The sequence below is a fragment of the Apteryx rowi genome, unplaced genomic scaffold (assembly GCF_003343035.1).
Source record: "Apteryx rowi isolate R43461 unplaced genomic scaffold, aptRow1 scaffold_50, whole genome shotgun sequence".
Taxonomy (NCBI): Eukaryota; Metazoa; Chordata; class Aves; order Apterygiformes; family Apterygidae; genus Apteryx; species Apteryx rowi.
In genome coordinates this window covers 2,782,130-2,804,328 of record NW_020450761.1, presented here as the reverse complement: position 1 = coordinate 2,804,328, position 22,199 = coordinate 2,782,130, and the positions used below count along the sequence as shown (strand labels likewise).

General features: G+C 40.1%; 1 protein-coding gene across 1 annotated transcript in view; it reads left to right on the top strand.

Moving 5' to 3' along the window:
* The window catches only part of CARMIL1 (capping protein regulator and myosin 1 linker 1), a 200,560-nt gene that overhangs the window by 167,259 nt on the left and 11,102 nt on the right, over positions 1–22,199 (top strand). The window contains exons 30-35 of the mRNA XM_026079768.1: positions 10,024–10,090; positions 10,397–10,593; positions 13,687–13,793; positions 15,495–15,927; positions 20,230–20,308; positions 20,552–20,671. Coding sequence (XP_025935553.1) covers positions 10,024–10,090; positions 10,397–10,593; positions 13,687–13,793; positions 15,495–15,927; positions 20,230–20,308; positions 20,552–20,671 — 1,003 coding nt within the window. The remainder of the gene's footprint in view (positions 1–10,023; positions 10,091–10,396; positions 10,594–13,686; positions 13,794–15,494; positions 15,928–20,229; positions 20,309–20,551; positions 20,672–22,199) is intronic.

Sequence of the window (22,199 nt, the reverse complement as noted above, 5' to 3'; positions counted from 1 at the left end):
TTTTTCCACGGCCTGTGTTTAAAATAATCTCCACGTTATTTCCCAAGGCAGGTTAGCAAGTGCTGCTTTGGAGGAGATTTCTGGCAGAGTCTAGACTTGGTAACCTTTGGCAGAGGGATGATAGCAAACAGCGTGAGGAGGATAACCTCTAATAGTGCTGCTCATGTAGCGCACATCTGTCTGCAGCCTTAACACCTCTTGACTCAATTAATATCTGGCAGACTGACCTTTTCAAGTGGTTAAGGAGTTTTCTGTATAGGCTGCATGGTCCTTTCTACTGCTTTTTAGTTCCTCTAGTGTCTCAATTAAACAACTTGGCCCAGGTTACATATCTGTGCTGTATGGGACAGTCTTGTTGACGCTGAAATCTGGAAAGCCTACTTAAAACAGCACTTGCAGAATTCTGTCTTATTCAGAGTACTTTATGATTCTCTCTCCAGCTAGAAGAACAGGAAGCTTGTGAGGTTCTGCTGTGAAAAATCATTATTTCATATTGCATGGGTAAAGAATAGTATTCCACAGGAAGAGGGAGAAAAGTCTGCATTGGGACAGGCAATTATAGAGTGCTATTAAACAACTTGGCTATATTTTGTCATGGGAAGGGAGGTTTAGATTACTGGAACCAGAACTTAAAAAAGAAAAGAAAAAAAAAGAGTGTAGTGCCAAAATGCTAGAAAGTTTCTGAGTCATCAAATCTCATCCCTGCTATCACAGACAACTGTATCACATAATCGTATTCAGAAATTCATAAATCACATTTTGTCTCAAAACATCTCTCTCACAGACTAGAGGAAACTTTTTTCTGCTGTTATTCAGGTCAGCTAAAGCCTCATTCCAAAATGGTGTGTATATCTCTGCAGTAAGATCTTAATTCATGTGCACAAATTACTATGAATTTGTGAGGTCAGGAGAAACAGGATTGGAATACTGATCTGAAACCAAAAGCACGTAAGCTGGAGGAAAAAAAATTCACGTAAGTAAATGTTAAAGAAAACTAAAAAGTATGAATAGAATGGAAAGACAAAGTGTTTGAAAAGTCAGGGTAGTTTCATTCAAAGCTGATCAGAACATCTTCTTATCTTGTAAATTTTAGCTGTGGGTCATTTCCAATACCGTAGTATTTAGATATTCCAGGAGAAGCTTGTGCCGCTATGTTATGAGTGATTGCAGAATCGGGGGTTTTGCTGCTAGCCAGCTTTTAATTCTTCACTTACACGTGAGGAGTTCTGTTCTGGAGGGTGGAAATCTTTCCCTTCTTCATGGTGTTTCTGTCTCTCTGGGGCTCATGTATTGCCCCATGACTGTCTGACCTTTCTGCATCATTAAAATCATGCATCACACATACGTAGTAGCACTATAGAGAGCAGCCTTAGAGTTTGGCCATCCTATCCTGGCTAATTATGGTTGACCCTATCTATCCGTCTGTTTTAGAGAAGACACTCTTAAGCAGGGGATGCTGTGCATTGCTATATGCTGAGTAGCAGAGACCCCGTTTAATTCAGAATAAAGTACAAGGGAGACTTGAATGGTTCCTAGGCCTGTACTTGCTTCTAATCTGGTCATGTTATCTTGATTATTGACCCTGTGAAATCATGCCCAGAGCTCTGATTATTTCCCATGTTGCAGGATGAGAGCTAGTGAAATAGTAGACACAGACACCTGTGCAGCAAATTGAACTGTGTTCACATATTTAAATTATTTATGCATTTAAGTGTGTTGTTGGAATATTGGATGTGTGGAAGTGTGTGGTTGGAATCTTAACCATCAGTATAAAATATTTAAATAACAACTATTCTTTAATGCAAGGCAGCTACTCATTTTGTTTTCTCTCTGTCTTGTATTAAGTGGATATCAAAGCTGGTAAAGAGTTCCAAAATCAAGTGTCTGATCTACTCAAATATTTCTGTTTTCCATACAGGAACTTGGAACATTTGCTAGTTCCCTTTTTTTAATAGGGAGAAATCTTGATATAGTAGTTCCTAAAACAAGACTTAAAATTCAGAAGGGATTTTTTTAATGTTTAAATTTAAAAAATATATCTCAAAAGTGGCTGAGGGGTTTAAAGATTGACTCTGTTCAGTGGGAAGATAACTGAGAGAAAATCCAGTGAGCAAAGAGCAGCAGCTCAAGTAGGGCCTGAGTTTTCAAGGGTAAAAATCCCCATCAAAATTCTGAGCAGAGAGGCTCCTGGTCCACTTCCCTGTCCTGGGCAATCTGCGTCTGATTCATTTGCAATGAGCCTCCCTTTAGTGTTTCTCCTCTGAAATGTCACTGCTGCAGTGCAAGCAAAACTGATGCACAGTCTGCCCCAAAAGGATCTAGTGATGGTGAGAAGACRACTGATGTGTTTTGCCTGAGTGACTGTTTATCCTTTTGGTAGCTGTTGACTTAAGCACGTAGAAAGGCAGGAGGGGTGCAGAAATCATGTTGGTTCTCAGACCTGAAAGGCTGTAAGGCAGCCAGGTGCAACAGTTCCAATTCAGAAGTACCTTGCATCAAACCTGTTTTAATCGTGTTATAGCCTGGGGCACCTAATACATAATGTTGGTGGCTGTCTTTAAAGAATCACCTGAGCATGTCTGAAACAACTACCTGCCTCTCCATATTTGGCGAGTTTAAGAGCTTTTTCTTCTTACTATATGGAAGTTTTAGGTCATGAACCAAATAAATTTTACATCAGCATTTGCCAGCTGAGTGCAATGAGCAATCACAAGCACGCAGATTGTGATGGCTTAAAGAGATAATGTGTGCCATCTGACCTGCAGCAGCTCCCAGCTCTATGCTTAATTTTTAAGTACAATAAATTAGTTGAAACCATCCTCTTTCTTTGTTTTAATGAACAACTGCAATAGAAGATGCTCTCAGGCTCTTTCTGAGCAACTAGAAAACAGAATTGATGACACTGAGAATTGTTTTTTCTCTTGTAGGTGAGATCAGTTGTAAGCAGAGTTCCTTGCAGGATAGGCATTCAGGACATGAAATAAAATATTCAGTTTATATTTAGTAGTTTAGCAACTGTTCTGTTTAATTCATGCAGCTTTTTTTATTTTTAAAAATAAAAGCTTTAGATATTTCTATGTGTGCTGTTTATTAGCAGGAATTTTACATGACTTGAAAGTTGCAGGCACAGAATTATTAATTAAAAGAATACACAGAAGTTCTTGGTGAAATGTCACCGAATTCATCAACCACATCTCAGCAAGTAGAAAAGCGAAGGTTTCTCAGCTAGCAAAGTGGAATGAATGCTCAAGGGCAGATCTATTAAGCTTATCTTACTGAGCTACTGCTCCTCTTCTTGAAAATGTTGCTGTATAAAGTAATTCTAAAGGTCAGATTGGTTTAGATGGGACTAATTAAATTGATTATGAACTGCAGCTTTTTCTTTACAAATTCAACTCTTGGGGAAGGGAATAAACAGATATATTCCTTACACTCATATTTGGGTTATTTATATACCATATTTATCTATAATATATACATATTGTACTTCCATATAGATGACGGAAGTGTGAAATAAAAGGTTGGAGTTAGATCCTCTGCTGATATAAAAGTGCCATAGCATTGCATTCAGGAGAAGCTATGTCAACAAACAGCAGCCTGTCGCAGGTTGACCTTGGTTTCTAAACAGGGCATTTGTAGTTTTGCTGTTGTGTCTTCTGTAAAATACGTAGCTGTTATGTATTTTATCATTCCATTTAACTTTCCACTGATAATGGCAATCTAAGGATAGATTATAAGGGTAGTGAAAACAGCAAGACTTTTGGTAATGCTTTGTTTTCTTATACCGGTTACAAAGATAGTCTTTGTGAAATCCATATATCTGAATTAATTTAGTGCTGGTTTAAATGTCTTTGAAAAATATTTTTTTCTGCCAGTGCATTCCAAGATAGCACATTATTATTACCTGGTCCTATTTCTGGTCTCGTCTGGGTTGAATTATGTTGGGATTTTTGGTTGTGAGTTGGTGTTCCATCTTCAGCATTGCTCCATATACTCTGGATTGCTTGATTTGATATTTATGCTGAGAGCTAAGGGAAGGGCTGGATGGCCTGGTGGACTGTGGTACTTCAGGAGACTGTAGAATGAGATTAGGTTCCCTGCAGTGTAGTCAGATTCCTAGGTGACTTCAGGCAAGTCACTTAGCCTTTGCTTTGATTCCCCATCTGCTGCATAACAGTGCTTCTCACCTTTCCTTACTGTGTTCCTCCCTCTTCCTCTTCTCCCTTCATACTCCCACCAAGCTGTTTAACATCTTTTAACTTCTAAGCAGTTTTAAGCAGCAGTAGTCTCACTCACTTAAGTGGGATCACTGGCTTGTGCAAGGTAGGAACTTGTATAAGCCCTTGCTGTACCAAGACCTTAGACTGTAAACTCCCTGAAACCTCGGATTGTTTTTTGCTATATGTAGTGCTTTGCACTTTGGTCCTGATCTCAGCTCCAGCTGCTTGTATAATGTAAATAACTTTGCTGCCTATGTATTAACTACAGAGGACACTCTGGAGTACTCCCAGTAACACTGTCTGAAAGAGAAACTTCACAGATTGATTGTGAAGTGCTGGAGGTTTATATTTAAGATGGTTTTAGTTTTATAGATGTTTCTCAATGGATTCTGTAATCTCCCTATGCAGTCTCAGAATAGTCCTAGTGAATGGTAGTATAGTTGGTGGGCAAGAGAAGAAAAGAGAACGTGGATTCTGTCAGGGAAATGGGGTGCCTGGGGGTGGTGGTGTGGATAGCATACAAAATAGGAGTAATGGGGAGGTTTGCCTGAGTCACTATTAGCCAAGAACTCCTGCATAAAGCCAAAGTTACTGACAGTGAAAGAAAATAAGAACCCTAAGGCAAGTGGGGAGATACTGGAGCTGTATAAAAGAAATGCTGTTCTTGTCATTCAAGTGCCTCCTGTCTTCAAGACTTTTAGCTGCAGTTAAGTTCAAAAGTATGAACTGTGATAAGTGGATTATTATTGTTGCAAACATCAAAGCTGTGAATAACTGACCTTAATATCCCCTCAACAATTAAATGATGAACTTCATGTTGTGAAGGAGATTGTTTTCAGCGCTGATAATTGAAGGTCAGTACAATATCCATTTAAAAAGCAGCATTTCCTTGCGAAGGAGTTTAAATCAGACCTAAACTGTATTCACTTCTACCACAAACACTGTGCCAATATCTGCAGTGTTGTTACAACAGCGGTTCCCCCGCAACTTGAAGACACAGCCATGTTTCAAATACTCCACTTCTTTTCTTATTCTAAATTGAGGAGGAATATGTTTGGTGAGTAGTCTGCCACCCAAGAGATAGAATATGGAATTGCTTCTTTTCATAGGATGACGGTGCCTTCTTTTATTAATTTTTGAAGGGGAAAGAAAAGGTCTTGCTTTATTAATGGAATAGCACGGTTCTAATGTGCCAAAAGGGCTTGAAAGACCTGTGTCTCTAAACCTTCTTATGGAAAGGAGAAATACTATTGCTTTGGATCTCTTTATTAATAGATTTAAACCTTAGGAGAACTGACTCGCATCCCTTTTCAGTTCTTCAAGAGAAGCTTTGTTTTGTTCTCCAGGCTCCCCTGCTTTCCACAACAAACTACAGATTTTTTTAACTTAAAAACCTCCTTCAGAGTTGGAAATATCAGAGTTGCAGTTTTCTCTCACCACTGGTGCCAGTGAAATGAAAAGTCACAGTACAGTGAGAGGGCAGGTGTTGGCACCAGTGGCAAGCGCCATATATCAGAAAAGAACATCTGAAAATCTGAATTTGTCTCAGTATAGATAAAGAGAGATCACATTCTCCTCCGATTATCTTCTGGAGACGCAAACTGTATAGCACCTCCAAATGCAAGGGATTTTTACCCCATTCTTGCATGTCACCTTTCCTACTAAGACTTTTTAGGTATTTTGGCTTTAGTTTTCTTTATTTTGGTGACTTCTGGTTTTGCCTCCTTTCCTAAGAACTGCTATTGCTTTGTCTTCCCCCATTCATATTCTTTTTTCTTTCTTTTTTGCTGCATGGAGACTCTCTGCTGTACAAGTGTAAGTATTTTTTTAGCTCTGCTGATTCTGGCCTACTTGTTTATGTTTTTATGCTCCATTTGCTTCTGTACTGCCTTGTTAGTCTCCTGGGAGACTGTAATGTCATCCATCTGCAGTTGCTGAATGAAATAGGCAGCAGTTGAGGGACAAGATTGGGTTTTGCAAGAAGGTTCAGCTTTAAGACCAACCAAAGCAGAGTGCTGATGTCAGAGAGATAAGCACAGATGTTACTGCTCAGAGAGAAAATCTGTTGATTTGGTTTTATATTCAAGCCTCATCCAGCTTAATGAAACAATAACCTATAAATAACCATAAGCTAGGATTTTCTTGCCATGGCAAGTTTTAGGTGAAAGAGATGTCACAGGTTATCTCAATATGGTCAGGTGGGTTTTCTTTGCCTGGGTGAATCACTTTGAATTTTTGAATGCTGCTCTCACTTACCTTTTTGCACTGTTACCTTTAATATGTTTATGAAGCAGAAAAGCCATACATAGTCTTAGAGGAAGGAGGGTTGAGGGGAGACGAGTTGAGGAGCTGAGTTTCAAGAGGGAGGGGGAAGTTGTTTGTCAGTTTGTTTTAAATCTTTCAAAACAGAAATGACGGGAGGATCATGGAGCATCCATATATCTAATAGGATTAAATAGGAATGATTTTGGAGGAGGGAGACATGGAAATGAGCGTACTCCTGAGCACTGAGAGTTATTTCAGTTATTATTGGTATAATCAAGGAATGTAGACTGTATAAGACTGCTGTGAAGGGCACATTGTTTTCTTACACTCAAAGCAAAACTTTAAGTGTTTAAAATGTGATTTGGATTGTTGTTTTTAATTTCCAAGATACTAGTGTTCTTCCACTTTTGATAATATAAGTTAAGAGAGCTCAGATAGTTTTCTGAGGAAGGGAGTCAGAAGACAGGAATCTAAAAAAGTTTAAGATAATTTAAGAACATAGGAAGAGAACCTGGGGGTTTAAAGGTAACTTGGACACATTAACTATAAAGAGGCATTTACTGGGGAATGTGGTGGAGATTTGCTGGCTCCCATGTACTGCTCAGGGGTACTTTCACAGAGCCATCTTCAGAGAAGACACTGGTGCGAGTTCGTACAGACTTCCAAGAGGGTCTCGCAAGGAATAGGTATGCAGTTAATCTTTTTGTCTGTTCTGCCACGCAACCCACAGTGTGCTCAGGAAGAAATAGGACAAACAAGGAAAAAGTTCTGGAGATGGTCTGCTAGAATGGAAAGTCCCTGGAAGATGTGGTAGATTACATGAAATCAAGAAGGGGGAGATTGACACTAACAGCTATTCTCCTGTAAAGGCCATGATTGAGATTCAAAACAGGAGGGCTGAGGTGTGTTTGTGTGGCCAGAGGTGGTGTGAAGGCAGATGATGTGCATCTGGCAAACCTGAACTGCTTCCACTAACTATGGAAAATGGGCCTCAGGCTGGGGAGGAGAGAGATCTTTCCCCAGGAGTTCACGTATCTCCTCTGGTAATGCAATGTTCTGTGCTGCTGTAGAATATGGCACAGTGATTGAGATATTAAGCTGAGATTAAGTCTGTAATATTTTGTGAAAGGAGCACACTGGCCTATTTGAATTAATGCTTTGACCCATTTTGCTCATCTTCTATGATCTAGAAAGCTCACTTGGCAAGAAGCCTTTCATCTGTGTGCTTCCTAAACTGGCTAGAAAACAGAAGGTTTTTGAATAGAAGTTTATGTATAGCTGTTACTCGTGCTGTTCAAGTGAAAGAGAGGAATCTCTGCCCCTTTGCCTTTATCCCCAGCAACCAAGCTGCTGAGGGATCATGCCAAGATGACCAGAAGTCATAGCAGTGATTCCGAGATTGACTTATGGTCTTCAGCACAAGCTCTGCAGGGTGATCGGGGGCATTTTTTAATCCAGCAAGGAAGATCAAATCATCCTGTTCCTGGCAGTCAGGGACATCTTGAAATGTTTGTTACTGCACAAGAATCCCAGGACTTGCCCTGTGCTGTTTTGCATTGGTGCTCTAGGCCTGGGCAGCTCTCTCAGCTTGCCTGTGTCCATTGCGAGAGCAATCTGAACGCTGGCTCTGGCTGTGAAGCTGAAGGGCTATCAGAAGTTTCCCGCCAACCTTCTTTCCTGTCTTCCTTTCTGATCTTCTTCAGTGTGTGAACTGCTCCATCAGCCTACTAGATGTAATTTCCAGTCACACCACCGGAAAGAGCAGCAAGCCAAGATAAAATACATGCAAATTATACATTAACATGGGAAATCGGCTTCAACTGGAAATACAACCAAGGGACTACTGATTGTGACTCTAATTGCTGTCCCAGCTCAAATGCTCAGCTGCTTCAACTTTTCATTATGAGACTCAAATGCCTTCAGCTGTTTCAGGTTTGGATGAATGTAGCTGTTCTGTCATTTACTGATGCTTGTCAAATGTGGAACCTGCACCAGCTGAAGGTATCTTTTTTTATTGCCATGAGCATCACTGGGAAAAAACAGAGCTCTCTTGCCCAGACAGTGCTATCACTGACTGCTGTGTAGTCTAGCAGCCCTTTCTTGATCTTGAGAAGACAGGTAACACTTTTCCTGTTATGAAAATGTGTCCTAACTCCGAGCATCTGTATAGTGACATAATAATCCTCCTAACTACTTCAGATGGGGATGTAAATTTACTACATATAAGTGTGTGCATTGAACTTTCCATAAATAAAAACTGGTAAAAACTTAAACAAAGAAGACATGGTATGTCTGAAGCTTCAAGGCCAAACTCTGTCTTTTCTGGATCATATAACATGATGATAATAGACTTGATTAACAATTGTGTTAATGAGTCATGAGCCATAAGAAAATCCAGCTTGCTGACTCGCACTCTGCATTTAAAGCCATTATGGTGCTGGTAGCACTAGAAAGCAAATGGAAGTACATGGATGTCACTAAAACAAGCAGATATGACTCTGAATACCACAAGGAAGCCCATCTTTGCAGGAGCTGAGTAATTTTAAATTAACTCTTTAGAAAACATGCAGCTTAGCCTTTTGTTTAAAAGTCTTACCATGCTAAACTGTGTTAAGAAGTTCAGAGTTGTTGACACATGCATTTTCTGTAGCAAAAAAAGTCTGTCCTGCCACGCAAACTTTCAAGCAAGAAAGTAAGGGCAGCTTTTTTCCAAAAATACCAAAACAAGCTGTTAAGTCTGGTATTTGTGTCCTTAAGGCAACATACTCCCTTTTCTGGGAATGTGAAGATGAAGAGAATAGTAGCACATAACTTTTTCAGTAAATACATTGAATGTGTGCCAAGGTAACTTTCCACCTTTTCTCAGCATGTCTAAAGCCCAGGCGAATCATGTGATTGCTGGAGATACTGATAACACTGGCAGGGTAGTTTTGCTTTTTGGAGAAAATGTGTGCGTTCCGAGACTACATTTTCCTGGTGAGGCTTGGTGAGCTGTGTGGTGGCATCCAGAGGCTTAGTTGCCTGAATTTTAGTCATACCCAGTAGTATATTACTAATGAATGAACTGAGGAAGTATATTTTGTATTGAAAATAACAGCCAGAGCAAGGGGAAACTATCATGGGTATTATCATTAACTCTGCAATATTGGGCACAATAATTATTTAAATTTTCCGTGCCTCATGATCCCCATTGTAAAGGTGAGGTTTTAATATTAGCCTTGTTTTACAGTTGGGAATCAATGAGTAAATGCTTGTAAAATTCAAATGATAGCCCTGTTTACAGCTTAAGGTTTCAATGGGGAGAAGAAAAGCTCCCTGGTTCAGTTTTAAAGTTGGTTCAGTGAAATGTCAGTTTAGAAAAAGTTCTGCAGGTTTGAAAAGGGGAGGAAAAAAACCCATTCCTTCCTGTCATTAAACCCAAACAGATCTTAAAACAGTGCACGGGCTTGGCAAACTGATTTGTTGGGCAGAAGGGAAAAGTGTTCTTTGTCATTTCTTCTGTCCACTGAAGTACTTTATTTTTATTTTATCTTGATAGATGACTCCTAAATCAAAAAGGAAAAGCATCCACAGCAGAATGCTTCGGCCTGTGTCTAGAGCTTTTGGTAAGTGAGATAAATTCATTAAAACCTCTTTGCTACGTTTGGATTTTTTGGGGAAGTTCTTTATTCAAAAGACTTTCGCTCCCTCTGGATTGCATTTGAGGCCCAAATTGCTTGGCTTTGTTTTGTGAATCTTTGTGTGTTTTGGTAGTAAATATTTGTTCACTATGTTCTGTTCACAAACATATTGTGGCTGAGCACATTCTCTGAATGTGTTTATAATAATTTACAACAAAAGAGAGGAATGGCATTGCCTTTTGTTTTAAATAGCATTATTAAGTCTAATTAGAAAGTTTTGATTTCTCTTAGAAATGGAATTTGATCTAGATAAAGCACTGGAAGAAGTACCTATCCATATAGAAGACCCACCATTTCCTTCCAGCAGGCCAGACAAGCGAACTTCTGGATTCATTTCAGAGCTGCCATCAGAAGAAGGGAGAAAACTAGAACACTTTACAAAATTAAGGCCCAAAAGGAATAAGAAGCAGCAGCCCAGCCAAGCAGCAGTGAGTCTATATTAAAATATTGTTGGTGATGTCGTCTGTTGGATGCTTTTTGCCGTGAATCATTTCTTGCAGAGTAATGAGGATGAATGTTAAAGTGTTAAAAGCTAAAAGCAACTTCTTAATTTTTCTGCTGGTATTCATGTCTTTCAGTGTGCAACCCCCATTACAAGCTTTTTGTCTTGTTTGACATAGCCTAAACCCATGATATGTTTTATCCTTTGTTTAGTTGCTTCTGTTTTTTAATGGAGGCAGTTTCTGGTGGTACGTGGAGCTGTCAGAGAAAACGCATAAAATATCATGAGATTTCTCAATTACATTGCAAGGGTTTATAACGCTTTAATCCTTTTTTCTGCCTGCCTTAAGACTTGGTAACTTGGCATGAATTCCTGTTTCTACCAGCTCTCAGAGGAGCTACTTTGTGACATCCAGCTTCCCACAACTCCTTAACCGAAAATGGAGTTTGGGACAGCAAATCTGCATGGTCACAGATCTTCTTTTCATGCCAGAGCCTGCCTTAGAAAAGCAAAACAGAGCACTGTCTGTCCACAAAAAGCACTGGTGTGAACCCAAGTGTGGGGTTTCCATGGTTCCATTTCCTTGGTATTCCACATCAATAAAGGCTTATTTCTGTGGAGGTATATCTGTAGGGTATGTAAGGACAAATCCAGAGGAGGTACAGGGATGTCTCTTATTAACAGAACAGAGCTGATATGATAAATATCCCTTATCAAGGGGCAGCTATTGCTGCTCTGAATCCTGCTGTCCAAAAATGAATTCCTATGGCCTTTTCTACTGCCTTAGGATTGTCAGAGGAGAGAACCCTTGATTTTCCTGATGCTGGAGAAGATACATGAGGTAGTAGAGTGCTTTTTGCATCACTTAGATGTTAAGGAAGCTTCAAGCAAATGGGATATTCAAGCCAACTTTTCATTCCCTTGCACTAACAGAGAAATGTAGAGGTATCAGAAGAATCACCTGGTCTTCACACTGTAGTGAAACACATCTGTGTTCACTTTTCCAATTTGCTGTCCTGCAGAACCTTTGTGTTTTCCCGATTACTAAACTTGCCTCTCGTCTGAACTTACTCAGTGCATCCTGTGCCACCTACATAGGGCTGGGGAAGTTGGAGGGTGCTGGGAGGGGGGAAGGCAAGTGCTCTGTTACTTGACGTGGAGTGGGAACATAAAATACCTTGCTCAACAGATACAAAAAGCTTCCTTCTTATAAAGGACAAGTGTTATTTCCTATGGTAATGCAATACCCTGGGAGTGCTCATCAATAAAGAATTTTTATTAGTATTATTATTTACTCTTAGCACTAGGAGAGTAAAACACAAAAAAAGCCATACTCAGGCATTAACATTGAACACTAATAGGCATTAGAATAGGAACATTATAGGAACATCCTGTGCCTTGATGACTTTATTAGTCCCTCTGAATTTGTGTTTGTGTTTAGTAAATTTTCAGGATCTTGTTACTTTTTCAGATGGAAAGAGTTTTCTTATTTGAGGTAGATTTTTCTCATCTGCACTAGACTGGTGGATTCCTGCATTACTTCCCCTTTAGGAAATACACTTGGCTTTGATACTTAAATGTTTGTTCTTATCTATGGAGAGTTCTGCTGTCAATATAAAATGGATTCTCAGTTCTGTTGATGTCATCATCGACCATTTTTTGACTGAGAAGGTGACTATTTACACTGAGACCATGAGCACTGCTGTTGACCAACAGATGTCCATTCATGAATTGTTGCATAGTTTCAGAAGTTCTAGCTAAATAAATTCTTTGGAGGGGAGAAGAAAAAATGAAAATCTGAGAAGTTTGGGCTTCTTAGAATAAAATTGTTTTTCATAGAAAACGTGCAGTTTGACTGGCAGCAGTGCGGTTTTTACCAGGTAAACTGACTTTTCAGACTATTATTACGTTGTTACAACAGGTATCAATAACAGTATTAATTATTAACTGTGATAATAAAGTAAATAGTAGACTTTTAACAAAGTTCAGGCAGCTAGAAAGTTTCACAGATGCATCAAAACATTAGTTCATGTGTCTGGCTTAATGAGGCTAGGTCTAATATTGACAGTGACTTTTAAGAGTATTTATTCTCCTTTTTAGAACAGAGTCTATATTCCAGCTGAAAAGAGAAGCTAGGGTTATTCTGAATTATGGTAACAGCTAGATCATTTCTTAACTGAAATTGTTTCAAATTATGAACCCTACTATTTTGTGGCAAACTGATTCCTGGTCATTAGTACTGCCAAGAATACAACTGGGCTGGGTCTTGTGGAGTCCTCTGTAGTCACCTAAAAGACTTTTATACAGCATTTAAGTTGAAGGAAATCTCTCTACTGGTAATAGAGCTTTTGCATATCACAGTCGCATACCGGAACATGTGTTTCATCTTCAGGAGGCTGTTGAGTCACCAGCTAATCTTTACAATGCTTTTGTGGTTGGCAGGTATTACTAACTCAGCCTATTTTAGATGCCTCTAGTCACCCACATTCAAAATGTAGACACTGAAACCAAAGAAAGGGAGCAAGTTTTTAGTTTTTGGACGCTTGGTGAAAATCTATGTTTGCTTCCTCAAGTTAAACACCTTCTTCTATATTTGGGCTCTGTGGTTTTGGAATGAATTATAAAGGGTGCTGTAGCCTGCTGGAGCTTGGTTTCTAAATCCAAAATCCAGAATAAATGTTTCTCTCTGAACAGGGAAACAAGAGCTGTCAAAAATTCCTTTTGGAATTTTTGTCCACTCTAGGTGTCCACTCTAAACGCACCTATCAGGACTTACCTGTTTTCTTAACTTCTTTTCTCTCTTCTAAGTGCTCTGCTCTCACAAGCCTATGGCATGTGATTGCTGGCCTCATGCATTGCAGCATACGCTTTGTCAGTGGCATCTTAGGTTACCTATTGTTTGAGATACAGCACCTCATAACTGGCCTGAGTAAAGGGGGAATTCCAGCAGTGATTCCATTGTCTGCACTGAATTTTGCTTGGCTTGCACAACTTGAATAATCTGTTAACTCCTAATTATTATCATTTAAGCAAGTATGCTTAGATTATGATATATGAGAGAGAGTTTTTCTTCTGTCAGGTGTCTGCTGGAGTGTCTCAAGAAGGGGAACAGAATGGCCTCATGGGGAGAGTGGATGAAGGTGTGGATGAATTTTTCACCAAGAAAGTGACAAAAATGGATTCGAAGTAAGTTTAAATGCAAAAATTAAAAAATCAACTTAAAAAAAATCCATCCTCATAGCTGGGCAAGTAGCACTTCTAAGTTGTTGTTGAATTCTGTTCCCAATACCCAGGATGGCTGTTGTCAAAGTCGGAAAATACCTTTAGTACTCTAGGATATTATGAATTTGATTACCCTCCCTTAAAAATGACTGCTTTGAAATAAATCACTTTAATATACCATGTGGGACAGATTATTGACTGGTGTGTATTTTTATAATTTGGTTGACTTCATACCAGCCTTCACCAGAGCTCATTAGAGCTAAAGCAGAGCTGTACATCAGTTTTTACTTCAGTTTATACTCTCTTCTCCAGTGCTAGTGATACACATGGATATCTCTAGTAAGGACTGATATTGGGCACAAACAGCATTGTGATAAATGGCAGTAGATTTATGTTGATTTAGAAATACTTGTTAAAGGCTTGTTTGACAAATTTGTAGTACCCCGGATTTCAGCAATATGTTTGTCTGAAAGACAAAGTCCTTCAGCTTTGTATAAGGAGGAAAAAGCAGCTAATACAATTGCTTGGTAGGTGATTGTGTACTTACAGAACCAGGCATCTAGATATTCTTGCACTAATGCATGTGCGCAGGTGCACACACAAATATTTATGTAAATAAATGAGAAAGCTAGAGCAAATTCCAGGCAACTTAGAATGACCTCTTCTGTACTGTATGTGACATCCATTAAGTAAAATGGTAGATGTTAACTGGTAAATAGCTGTGGCAGGAAAAGGAAATGTTTTAAAGTCAGTATGAGCGATAAATATCTATGGTGACATGTGAAGCCATGTGTGATACACTATATGTAGTGATAAAATCATGGTAGCTTTGAAAAATGGATTAGCTGGGTTAAGGTCGGAGAGCTAGCATACTACTTCCCTTGGGCGCCTGCCAGCCACCCGTTTCAGATGTCCCTGTGAACTTGCACCTGTCCCTGGCTGTGCATCCCTGGCCATGTGCATGGCTCAGTGGTCTTTGCCTCCACTAGCTGTCCTCAGTTGCTCCACTGAGGGCTCTTTCCCTAGTTGGGATGCTCGTGTGCACACATGCTGTGTCCTCTGCTTTCCTCTCAAGTGTGGATACTCTACTTTGAAGCTGACTGTAGAAAATGTTTACTGGTGATTACTTTCTGAGGATAAGCACCTGCACTTTAAAGGTGACCCCTCTAGCTTTCTTACTAAGAGAAGATGACTGAGCCAACTGGTTGCTTGTTGATGCAGAGCCCCTAAAGGATGAGATCTCCAAAAGCTGTGCAAGTCACGTGCTTGGTCAGAGTTATCCCGCTTCTAATAATGGGCAGATACAAATGAGCGATGGTACACTCTGGAAACAGAACAGACAGTCTGAAATTGTATGTGCATGGGCAGAGCTACCCTGAAGCAACACCTAGCTGGTGTTGGAAGCAGCCAGGTGCCCAGTGCAGCTGAAATAACTGCCTGTCTTCATTGTACCATGTGCAAGGCCAGCGCGGTAGTCCTCAAAGACAGTATGATCAGTGCCAATTGTCCTGTTTTTAATTTAGAGACACCAGCTAATGAGTGGGCCTAGGGTGATATATGGATGATACAAAAGGTTAGCTTTGCCCAAGAGAAGTCTTTTGGAACTATTTAAAACAGAGGGAGGAGGGCAAGAGAGGAGATTAAAATGTCTGTATCTTTTATTAGGAGACCATCAACGAAAAGTTCAGACAGCAGTGAGCCCAGCGAAGCAGGTGATGAGAAGAAGAAAAGGGACTCTAGGAAGAGTGGCTTTCTTAACTTAATCAAATCAAGAGGCTCCAAATCTGAACGTCCTCAGACTGTCTCGGTGTCAGAGGAGCCCTCCTCACCCAAGGTTGCTGCGAAAAGTCCGGCTGTGGATGCAAGTAAGAAGGAGGTAAAACCTGCAGAGCAGAACGGTGGTGCAGAACGATCTGAGGAATTAAAGACACCAGACTCAATCGAGGAGGTACAGCCAGATGATGCTGTGAAAGCCGAGAGGGGTGACAGCAAAGGAAGTCCGCAAGGGGGCCGGAGGTACGGAGTGCAGGTGATGGGCAGCGGACTTCTTGCAGAAATGAAAGCCAAGCAGGAGAAGAGAGCAGCCTCTGCCCAGAAGGTGAAGGCAATTTGTTTAATTTCTCCAGAGTTGTTGTGAAAAGTGAGCAAGAGCTAGGCCTCTTCAGGGGATGGGATACAAGGGCTGGTGGCTGGCACTTGACATATCAGTCCTGCTTTCCACCAGGGATTACAGTGTCACTGCAAGGGAATTGTTCTGTGCTGTGGTGGTCAAACATGAGCTTTCTGGCCAAGGACTGGCCTGCACATGTGGAGATGTCCCCCAAGCCTGCACTTTCTCCTCATGTGGAGCAGGTGACACCAGTTCTTCTGCTTGATGTCAGGCCAACACAGGCGTAGAAGAGGACACATAATAGTTTGCATGTATTACAGAGCAACTTTTGTGCCACCAGCAAGCACGATTTGGATGTCTCCATGCTAAATGATGTGTGGTTTGCTCACTCGTAATGCTAGCATGTTTAGCAGAAATTAAAGCCAGAAAAGACCTCTTACTGTGTGTCCCCTGCACGCTGGTCCCTCAGGTATTTGGCGTGGTTAACTACATTGGCTAATGTCTAGACTGCTCTCTTTTGGAAGGTGATACAGCAAATTTGAGAGATGTGTGTGCTGTGTTTAAAATTATATATCCCATGCAGAGAAGTAAATTTGGCTTCCAAACGCTGTTTACAGATATCCTGCTTATGCTTTTTTATTGCACTTCTTTATTTCTCTGCTCTTTTGCACCATACTTAATCATTCTTATGCCTTTTATTTCTAGATTTCAAATATTAACACTCAAAGAAATCAGCCATATGTTTAAAAAAAAGAATCTGTTTCACATTAGCTGTTCAGATTCCCTTGCCTGTCTAACTTTCTCCTCTGTGAGGTGATAACACTGAGCAAGAACCCTGCTTCAGGCACTTGACATAAGATRGGATATCCTTGTGTTACTCCAAAGCATTTTCTCCCAAACTATTTTGCTTGATACCATTTCCCGCCTGAACTTTACCATTCTCATCCCCGCCTTCCTCCCAGCTGTAGTTAGCATATCCTGAAATTGCCAAAAGATCGGCCTTTTTTCATTCCTCTTCTCTGCCTCTTCAACATGCAGGTCACTCAGATGCTATCCATTCTCTGCCATTGCCCGCCATGATTTGAAAGATGTTACCTTACAACAAAGATCATCTACATGCTTTCCTATATATTTTTCTTCCTTTAATACACTGCACAATTGTCTTGCTGTGACTGAACAAGGCATTCAAATGTCATTTTTGCCTTTCTCTATGTTTTTATAATGCCTGCTGTGGTGTTTGAACTGTTGCTGCAAACACTGGGGTCTTGTAATAAGCAGATTCAAATTAACCCTGTAGTCCATTATTAAAAGGATGCTCAGGTTACAAATGATTTTTCTAAAGAAATGACCAGTTCACACCTTTCTGATTGGTGCTGAATAGTGCCATGAATAGTCTCATTGATTTCCAAGAGACCAACTTTTCAAGTAACATGCTATATGATTGTGAATAAGAGCATTACAGTCTGCCTGTAACTAATAAAATTTTGAGTTACTCCAGATAATATAAATATTTACAGTTGCATAAACTGTGTGTGCTTCAGTTGCTGGCATATAAACATGACAAGGAGAAGCTGTGAAGTTAATATTTGTTTTGGAATTTTCAAAAGAAATAGTATTATTGATCTTATTTTTTGTTAGGCTTTGTAAAAGTTGATATTTATGGAATGTAAATATAGGTTGTACTTTTTTTTTGTTAATGAGTGACAAGAAAACTGAATTGAAATAGGATCCTATACACAGCAGTGCACTGAATTATTCCATTTTAATGTCACTCAGACTGCACAAAATTGAACTGTTGGTCAAAAGAATTTTTCTCATACCTCATCCTGGATTGCAATTTTGGACAGTTTAGTTTTGTACTTTCATTCATGATATTCTTGAAACTGAATATGTAAGTAATTCAGTATCCTGGTGGGCGAGCTGCAGAAGAAGGCATCCCACTGCTGTTATATTGCTTAGGAGGGGTATGACACCGACTTCCCTAATATCTTCAAATTTTATCAGGATCCTAGTATGATAGAAAATTCTATTTTCCTTTAAGATACAGATGGTTGCTTAGATTCTGAGCTATTTTACATGAAAACAAAGCCAGAAGGAATTTACTATTTCATTCATACCCTACCACAGTCTTGTTACAGATGCAAGTGAGGAGTAGGTGCACAGTAGATGGAAAGATGGTAAATCTTTTTTGTTTTCTTTTACTTAGAATACGATGTGTGAATTGGCAATAATGGTGCAGACAAATACGTACAGATTAGTGTTTTCTCTAGGCATACATATACAGATCTTTTAGCTCCATCTAGTGTTTACAAACTGAATTTTTAAATACCTTCAGCAAGACTCATTTGTAACGTTTATTCATTCCTGATTGCACCCAACTGCAATATTTCCCTGCCTTACACACATTACTTTTAAAAGTAGATCCCAATTTATCTGCATGATGTAATGGGTAATATCTTCAGTATTTACATACTGAAATTAGTATTTTGGTGAAAGTTGATAAGAATTCACATTCCATGAGGAAATTGTTGCTAAATTCTGTTCTCAAAGTTATTTTTGCCAAAGCATAAAAGAAAAATCTATTAAGTGGAGAGCAGTTAAAAAATCATATATACCCAAGATTGTCTTAAAATAAACCCCAAACATGTGGCTTTAGGAGGTGGAGAGGTGAGAATTTAGCCAAAATGTCGATGACAAATGAGAAACAGGAATAGAAACAAATCTGGAGTCTTTGCCCAATGGCACAAAGCATAACCCTCCTGCTAGCTTGGGAGGTGGGGGGATTTTCTTGTTTTTAATGGCAGAGTAGCTTACAAGTGTAGCTGTTCAAATCTTTGCATTTCTAGAACTGGCTCTATACAGCTTTTGACCAGAAAATATATTGGTTTGCATACGGGTGTTTTTTTATTTACAGATGATTTCATACTTAAAAACTATGGAAGTATAGTCCCTTAAAATGATACAGTTACAGCTCCTCCTACTGTGACCGTTCTCATCCTTCTTGCATCTCCTGCCTGTTGAGTGTTTATCTGCCTGTCGAGTGTTTATGTGCCTGTTGTGCCTCAGAGTCTTTTAGCTTGTGAGCTCCAAAGGGCAGCGCTGCGTGGCACGTGGCTGAGACTTCTCAACGCTGTCGGACAGTCAAAGTGCAGCGCAAGTCAAGGAAAGCTGGTGCTGGAGCAGTAATAGCAGTGTCCTGAACATGTCAACATGGTGGAAGAGTGTATGCATGAGTATACAACCAAGTGCAGTGCTCGCCAGCACAAGTCATTTGCTTGTTTTCTCACGTTAAATATCTGTCTTGAAAATAGCAAATCTAGATTAAGATTGAAGCTGCCTGCAAAATTCTGGCCCCTGCCTCTTTTAGCTTCAAAAAAATCTCACTTTATTGCCTAGCCTTATCCGTGTAAGGCTTCCTCTAACAGTTTAGCCTACCCTTGTTTCTATGCACTTTTTGTCTTTGCCCTTTTATCTCTCCATTAAGGTTTGATAGCAGTCAAGATAATAAAAGGAGCAGAGCCTGGTTCTTTTGTAAACATATAAACTGCATATATACACATCTCTTAGCGAATACACAGGTTTCTAGCTCACTTAGACTAGAGTTGTGATATGAGAAGCCTTTCACCTTTTCTCTTGAGGCCAAGATGTTAAAAAGCTGTTCTTAAGATTAGAAAACTCAACCAATGCACCAGCACATAAGTGAGAGGCCACCTTTTTAGAGTTTTTCAGCATCCAACAGCCCTTGTGATGTATAGCTTTAAACACCTTTTTTTCTATAAATAAGGATGTTTTTGTTTTTAAAGAAATCCTGTAAATATGTAGGCACTGATGCTTCTGGAGTTGTGAGCTTATCTAGATTATAGTTAGCTTGTTTGTGGAAGAGCGTAAGATCCATTCAGCAGTTTTACATTCAAAATTTAGATCTTCTGACTTTTTTTTTTGCCTGAACCATGAGTCATTTAAATATGGAACTATCTTTGGAGAAGAAACAGTTTCCAACTCGAACCTTTAATTTAAATTCTTGCACATTAGCAGGCTTGTCATTTAGGAGGCACGGTGTCATTGCAGCTCTGCGAGACACATGGCAGCATTAGTCACCAAATCAGCATGGTTTTCTTCAGGCTTAGATTTCCAAGACACTGAAGAGAAACAAGGAAGTGTATCCAGCATTCATTACCAGCACTGCTTTCTCTGCCTTATGGTTTCTGAATTAGAGCTTTTTCACTAACAGAACCACTGAATTGCATTAATTATAGATTATTAATATGAGGACTTTTCTCACTCTTTCAGAAACTTGGGAATGACATAACTCCCAGAGAGTCTTACGACACAGCAGTGAGCTCAGAACGACTGGATGGAAGCGGTACAGGTACAATTGTTTGCGTTTCCCCTATAAACTCTTCCTAGAAAATGCAACATGCCTAACCTCAAAATCACACTTTCCTCTCCAAATTTTGTGCATATGATTTCTTAAGCAAAATATGAGCTTACACTAAGTGAAAAGGATTAGAAACAAGTGTGCTTTCTCCTGTGGTTGACAACACTTCTCATGTAGTCAGCTCTGGGGCTGAGTTGGTGACTGGTTGCTTCCTTCTTGTGCTCTGTGTTGCAGAGGAGGACGAGAACTTGGTGTACGTGCCTGCAGCTGCCTCCAAAGGGTGCTGCCTTGTAACAGAGTCAGCAAAGCTGATGATGAACCCAGAAGCTGGCAAAGCTGTCTGCACAGAGAGAAGTGAGATTCCTGAATATACCTGAAGAAGACCTAAATATGACAATTTGTAAGGTTTATAGTAGCCAGTGCAGATACCAGCTCGAGCAGTCCTGGCTTTCAGCTGTTAGAATAGGCATATCAAATACAGCAACTTGCTCTTCCCAGTGTTTAGCCAGCATGACTGAAGCCAGGGCTGTCCACAGAGCTGCAGAGCCCTGGGACACTGTGTGCACAGGCACAAAGCAACTCTCCAGGCCTCACAAAGCAGAGTCCAGGCTTGCTTTGCTTATGACACTGACTCGCTCTGCAGCTAGTCCTGCTGAGCGCTGGCCAGGGGACCCTTTTCAGGCTGTAGTCCTGGTCCCTAAAATGGACATGCCTGAAATGCAGCTGTCTTTGATAAAAGAGGAGAAACTGATCTCTGTGCATATGCACTTTTGGGACAGGCCAGTGAAGTGGTCAGAGTGGATTCATTTCTGATGATTATGTGCACCATGGTTACTGGACTGAAAGAGTGGGCTGAACTAGGAAATCCAGTTCTGATTTCTTAACAGTGGTGCTAGGTGTCCTGCAATCATGGCACATAGGGTTGCCAAAAAATACAGAAGCAGGACTGAAAAACAAGGCTCAAATCTAAGTCCAAATGGGAGCATCTTGGTTGAGCAGTCACTTCAGAAATCCATTCTGAGTTTTTAAAACCTTTCTAAAGTGTGGTTTAAAAGGCAGCATGCAGAGAGTCTACTCAAGCAAACTCTATTAATCAGCGCTTTTAAATTAGCCTGCTAATCTTCTGAGGAGGACCTTGTGTGCTATAGTATGTATATCTCCTAATAATGTCAACCTGAAGTCAAAGGAGCAAAATGAGTATATGCTGTGGGCATTGGAGTAGCCGTGGGTGTCTGAGCCCAATTTTTCTCTTGGCCGTGGGTGTCTGACCCCAATTTTTCTCTGGTCCTTTTCGCTGTATATGACACATTTCACCCCTACCTCACTGCAAAGTGTGTGCCACTCCTTTCTGGCTTCCAGCTGTCAAGTTTTTTCCTACCACCCTTGCCTGAGAGCTCCCTCAGGCTGCTCTTTGCTGTTGTGACTACAGTTTGTCTTTGTTTTGGGTTAGTTTATTTTAACTTACTGTCTTCTAATAATATTAGCAGGCCTGAGGTTAGAAAGGCAAGAAAGTTAATGGAAAATTGCTGGATGTTGCTAGAAAAACTAGAGATAGTGTTTCAGAGGGAGAATAAGTGATTTTTTTTATTCCTTGCTTCATGTCTGGATGTTGCCTGCTATTTTGTATGCACGTGTGAGCACGCACGCACACACATGCGTGCACGCACGCAGGTGGGGAAAGCATCCTGCTGTTTTGCCTGCAGTGCAAAATTTTACTGCATGCACACAGACACGATTTCTGCCTCTTATCCCCTTGCACAAATATATATGCGCCACACAACTTTTTACGGTTAGAGTTTAACTTCAGCGGGGCTGAAAAACAACTGCATAAGCTGGAAAAAAACATGCTAGAGATTAGCTTGCAACTAACTATATCAACACA